The 6,099-nt window shown below is 29.7% G+C and overlaps 1 protein-coding gene across 2 annotated transcripts; it reads right to left on the reverse strand.

The window, feature by feature from the left end:
* Positions 1 to 1,730: 1,730 nt before the first annotated feature.
* Positions 1,731 to 4,243, reverse strand: LOC111391521 (transcription factor bHLH30-like). Of its 2 annotated transcripts, none has more exons than XM_023016754.1 (2): positions 3,683 to 4,243; positions 1,731 to 2,424 (listed from the first exon to the last, which is right to left on the reverse strand). In XM_023016754.1, the coding sequence occupies exons 1-2, from the start codon at positions 3,953 to 3,955 to the stop codon at positions 1,927 to 1,929; spliced, it is 771 nt and encodes a 256-aa protein (XP_022872522.1). In that variant the 5' UTR covers positions 3,956 to 4,243; the 3' UTR covers positions 1,731 to 1,926. The 2 variants fall into 2 exon arrangements, with proteins under 2 accessions (XP_022872522.1, XP_022872521.1); XM_023016753.1 differs by having other exon boundaries at positions 1,731 to 2,427.
* Between the last annotated feature and the right edge of the window lie 1,856 nt (positions 4,244 to 6,099).

Below are 6,099 nucleotides of genomic sequence, written 5' to 3' on the forward strand. Positions count from 1 at the left end.
CTATTTCAAAATGTATTTAAATTTTTTTTTTAAAAAAAAGGGGCCTATAACAACCCCTAAATAAGATTTGTTTGAACTTGAAAGAGGTAAATTAATGGAATTAGATGAAGTCGACTGAATAATGATAGGAATTAAGGAAGGTAACTATGGTGAAATCATAAACTTAACACCTTTCACATGTATTGAAACATTCAAAATTGTGGAGCACGCATTCATATTAATTTGCCTTTTAAGCCCATGTTTGGTGGGGATTAAAATCAAATTTTTAGTAAATTTTGATAGAAGTTGATGAAATGTATTGTTGAAAAGTTGTGGGATTTATGAAATATATGGTTGAAATTAATTGCTGACTTTGATTTAGATTAAAATCTAAATTTTATTTCCTACCAAAGAAGGCCTTAGTAAATAAGGACTCGTTTGGTTTATGTTTTGGTTTTCAATTTTGAGTTTTGAATTCATTTTCTTTTCTTCGTTTTGAGAGTTTGTTCTAAGATTTATAAAAATGCATTTGCTTTATCATTTTGAAAATTTATTTTTCAAAACAGAAAACTAAAAAACATATTTAGTTTGAAATTTTGAAAAATTAATTTTTACATTTTATTCCATTAAATTTGATTATCCAATAAAAAAAGAATAATTTTACGTAAATATATTATCGAGTAATTTTTAAAATTTTAAATTTTTTATAAATTATCAAATTTAATTTTTCATAATTTTTAAATTTTATTTGTTAGAATTTTATATTTTTATATTTTATATTTTTCAAATTTATTTAAATGCTGATTTTCAATGTTTCGAGTGTTTTCAGAATTTTCATTGAAATTATTCAAAATGTTAAAAATACATTTTGAGTTTTATATTTTATAAATTTATCCTTGTTTTCAAAATTCATTTTAAGAAATAATAGACCAATCATGTTTTCAATATGTTGCAAAATTGAAAACTGAAAGGGGCTTGAAAATAGTAAATCAAACGTACCCTAAGTTTTTAGGAAAACCACCCCCATTAAATAATTTTTCTGCTAAATAAAACAGAGGTTAGACATAATAAAACTGATAATTTTATAAGTAGCCACCTTGATTCATAGATCCATTTATTATTATTATTATTATTATTATTTATTTATTTATTTATTTTTTTTGCCAAATTATGATATTGTACACATACAATTTTTGCCGAACAATACTACTCCAGTTACAAAACTCAAAAAAACATGCTATAGTAAACAAATGTAGGATCGTGCTTCAAACTTACAAAAGGACACTGAACTATATCCATAATAACTCCTTACAAAATTGATGTGGCCATTTTTGTTCCTTTTTTCTAGTATTAAAAATTCAACATTTCATTTGACTTTCTAATTAAACAATGTATAGATTTTAAATGATTTAAGATAGAGAAATACTTTGGTAAATGAGTAGGTAAACTAGTACGTCTTGATACATTTTCTTCAAAATATTTATTTTACAAGGAGTAGGTATCATGTCAATGATTTTGATAGAAATTTCACAAATTGGCATTAGAATAATACTCACGTTTAGGTCCTCAATCTTCAAAATGTTTGATCCTAACATGAATAATACATGTAAAATGAAGGACATGTCCTCTTTCGTGTCACAAAAGAGCGAATTACTATTAACAAACCTTCACCTAGAAAAAGTCTATATACCACATTTTTATGTTGAACGTAAATTAGACGAAGACCTTGTACATTTCCGATACAAATATATTAGAATTTAGAACAATAATTTTTTTTTATTATTTTGCAACAAGTACAACACTTATTAACCATAAAAGCAAGCATATGACTTGGCATGCACGTCCCTTCTATTATACAAGACATGTATGCTAAGACATATGCTAGCGAAGTCGAAATTGCTATATCATAAACATAAAGCGACTCGGCATATGAACAAAATCACCTTCTCACCAGAAATCTCCCAAGGAAGATGAATTCGAAGGACTTAAAAATGAAACTTTTCTCCTTTTGCTCGAAACCATATTTCTTGATGTGAATTCTTCCGATGCGTAAAATTTATCAAGCACAGATTTCAGAGCCAGACGAACAGAATCTATGAGAGGTTGACAATCTTCTGGACTATTTTTGAAATTCTCTGTGTTGCATCCAGTCACCACAAAAACATTCACCATTCTACTTCCCAATGTAGCAATCTCGGACCTGACCGTCTTCAGAGGGAGGGATTCGAGCGCGAGTCTTAAGTCGGATAGAATCTCGTGTCTGTAATCACAACATAGAGATGCCCGGATGGAAAAGAATGCTCCATCATGTTCGTCTGTCTGTTGTTCGACTCTTACTTCATCAATGTCAGTTGGCACAAGTGTGCCTTTAGTAGCTTCTGCGACGTTCCCTCTCAACTCTTTTACCTTATTGATAACTTCAGCCAGTAATGCTGCTTTGTCCATCTGCTGATATCAATAAACTCATTCAGTAAAGCTTAAACATGCAGGCCGTTTATAAACAAGCACAATTAATAAAAGACAGATTTCAGTGCTTTCTATATCCATTTTGCACGATAGATTAGTCTCATAGTGCTATCCTCTTTGTATAGTCTACAGAAAATCTGTAAGGGTTCATCACTAAAAACTGTGAAGAATCTCAAAGCATTGCAATCTGTTCAATAAGTCAGAAACCAGCGACGATCCCTGAAATCTTATGACACAGAAGAAGTTTGGATTTCGAAATATGTAGCAGATTTGGATGATCGCAGCTAAAATATAGCATTCATTTAAAATTTCCTGGTGTGTAGCAGCAAAAAGAACTTATTGATTATTATGGACAAAAAAATTAACATCTTATTAGCAAATTTATTAGCTAAAACACACAAATGCACTAATATGTGTCCTCCCATGTACAGAAACATCACAAAAAATCCATACAGAAGTAAAAACAAGCCTTGATCTGGGAATAAACTCAAGAACAAAATTTTGACACTCCAACACAAAATCGCCATCTAAGCTCCAATAGTAATGGTATGCTTTATGAGGTGGACAATAATGGAAGAATAACAACAAGCATTATAATGTCCCTCTCTAATATTATGCACCAAACATGCTCCAAGTATATCTACATATACCTAAGTACCTGTATATCTGCAGTGTGGATCTACTTCATGTTTGTAGATCATGTTTCCTATCATTTAACCATTAATAACTGCAAAGAGCATATAAATGTGAATTTTCCTCACATGCATTGAGTCAAACACTTAAACTACTTATCTCAATGCTTTGTAAGGTGGGCACGAGTTGAAGAAGAAGAAAAATACTAAAGTCTTGTTCATTACAATATCGACCCTCTCAAATATTTACGCACCAAACATGCTCCAATTATATCTACATATATCTAGTTACATGTATATCTGCAGTGTGGATCCACTGCAGGTTTGTAGATCATGCTTACAATCATTCAAGTACAAATTGCATGAGCATATAAAGGTGAATTTTTTTCACATGTTAATTAAACACTAAAACTACCTATTTCAATTCTTTGTAAGGTGGACACGATTGGAACAAGAAGTTCATTATAATATCGACTCCTCTCCCATATCGCGCACCAAACATGCCCCAAGTAAACTACATATATCTTGTTCTTGGAAGTAAACAACCGCAAAAGCATACAAAGGTAAAATATCCCTCTATGCATTTAATCAAACACTTAAACTACCTTATTTGTGCCAGGAATTAGGCTCCTGAGAGTGCCCAAATGTCCATTAATTCTTTCTCTTCTACGCCTTTCAGCCTCACTGTGGTTCCTCAAAGTTATCAATGCCTTCTCTGCATTAACTTCTTTTTGGCCAGGCTTCACCATAGTCCTCACAAGCTCTTCCCTTTCTTTATCCAAAATCAACGACGAACTTGATGAGGATCCATTTGTTATTATCCCTTGGAACCCGAAATAGTTTCCAGAATACCCATTGGTAGTGTCGAAAAAATCCATTCTTTTTCCTCAGAGATCGCAGTTGAAACGAAGTAAAGAGAATTCGTCGGTTCTTGAAGCGGGATCGCAAGTTTTGGGGTTTTCTCGTATTCACATTGCTTAAAACAGCAAAAAGTAATACTCTAATAATCAGTTTTACAATATTTTCATCAAAAAGAGTAAATAATATACTACAACAGTGCCTCGTTCTCTTAATTCTTCTACAATTAAAACGTTGCAAAAATGTTTTGGGGTTACAAATTCAAGAACACAGGTACAGTACGTGCGCGCGAACGAGCGAGAGCGAGAGCGAGAGAGAGAGAGAGAGAGATTTTACAAGAAAATTGCAGCTAGAGTGTTCATACTTTTAGGCCATTTAAACCCAAAATTGAGGCTTATTTATTTATTATTATTTTTTTAAGGATCAACAACCAAGAACTCGCAAATTAACAAACTCAAAGATCGATAATTGGAAATAATCACCCACGGATATGTTGGAATGTATTGCTTGACCTCGACTAGACTCTACGCATTATTATATTTGTCGAAACAGGCTAACTCAATATCATTTTCATCATAGAAGAAAATTTTATAGCTTTTATGTAGGTAAGGCTAACTATCGATCACTAAGTTCACTCACAAGTAAATCAATTTCAAAATAGATAACATTTTCATTAATTAAATTAAAATGTGTACTTATACATAAATTTATTCATGTTTAGCCCCAATTGTTAAAACTTATTTTTAACTTCAAATTTATTTTTTAACTATATATTTTATGGGATCCTTAACTTCTGTTAACTTTTCAGTCATATATTTCGTTAACTTTTATCAAAATCTACTAAAAACCTGATTTTAGTCAAATTAAACAATGACTCATTAGATAACTATCTTTTAATTAGTTTGTAAATAAATGGTTGTGGCAATGTGGTTTGTCTAGTTTAAACCACAATAGCTTTAACTAATAATAATAGCACAACGGTGAGTCATTTGATGCAAAAGTTACCTAACAAAGTTCATTTTAAATAATGCAATGCCCCTATAATTAGTCCATTAAACAAAGACATCTTACTATTATTTGCCACGAGAAATGATGAAACAAATATTAAAATGTGAATTGGTAGGCAATCGATAATATATTAAGCTCTTGTTTGAGCCCCATTTTTGTGAAGAAAATGAATTTTTGAATAGTATATTGTTGGGAAATGTATGGTTAAAAAATAAGGAAAAATTTTTGATTTGCATATAATATTATTTTATTGAAAAATGTGTGGTTGAAATGATGTCAAATCACTGTTGAAAAATGTATTTTAGTTGAAAAATGGGGCTCAAACAAGGGCTAAGAGTTTATTACAATGGATTTATTTTCTTAAATCATAAACCACTACATATAAGTAATCTTTTAATAAATCAAGACCAGAAAAATTGTCGACTTTTGTTCAATATCAAGAGTTTGTTACAAAGAGTTCATTTATTTCAATCATAAACAATTACGTATTAGTAAAATTTTAAAATATATGAACATGTTACATATCATACTCATTTATGCTCTATGGACTAGAATAATAAAATTTTATGAATAAACAGTATTAATGCAAATTGTTAAATTACTTATATAATTTAGTACTCAATATATTTTAATTAATATTTTTCAAATAACTTACTTCTAAGAGTAATTTAGTAACAAGTAGCTTTTCAATTAAATACTAAAAAGAATTACAAATTACTAAGTAATTTCTTTTTTGTCATATGTTATATATTAAAAATAATCTGTTAATTAAATAATTTAGTTATTAGATTCTTGAATTTAATAATTTACGCAATTATGCGTTCCTTCAGTAGGATCCATTTAGAATGATGGAAACTTATAGATCTATAAGATCGTTTTGAAGACCCATGATTATAATTAAAAAAAAAATAAAAAAATTCTACTACTTGTACACAAAATAAGTGAAGCAAATACTTAATTATAATTAAAAAAAATTTCTTAAAATACACACTATCTAGATCTCAAGAAATTTGCAGGGTCGACTAATGGAAAGAGAAGTGTTGTGCTAATCTTATGTTCATAGGAATAACATTCGAGAACAAGTATAAATACATTGTAACTACTATAACTCGACAGCAATTAATCACAAATTTCTCTTATCTATATGTTATGGTGA

This window comes from Olea europaea, unplaced genomic scaffold (genome assembly GCF_002742605.1).
Source record: "Olea europaea var. sylvestris unplaced genomic scaffold, O_europaea_v1 scaffold798, whole genome shotgun sequence".
In the NCBI taxonomy this organism is placed as follows: Eukaryota; Viridiplantae; Streptophyta; class Magnoliopsida; order Lamiales; family Oleaceae; genus Olea; species Olea europaea.

Coding starts and splice junctions, on each gene's coding strand:
- LOC111391521 (XM_023016753.1), bottom strand. CDS start 3,955: ATGGATTTTTTCGACACTACCAATGGGTATTCTGGAAACTATTTCGGG. Junction 2,428..3,682: donor TAATTCCTGGCACAAATAAG/GTAGTTTAAGTG, acceptor TATTGATATCAG/CAGATGGACAAAGCAGCATT.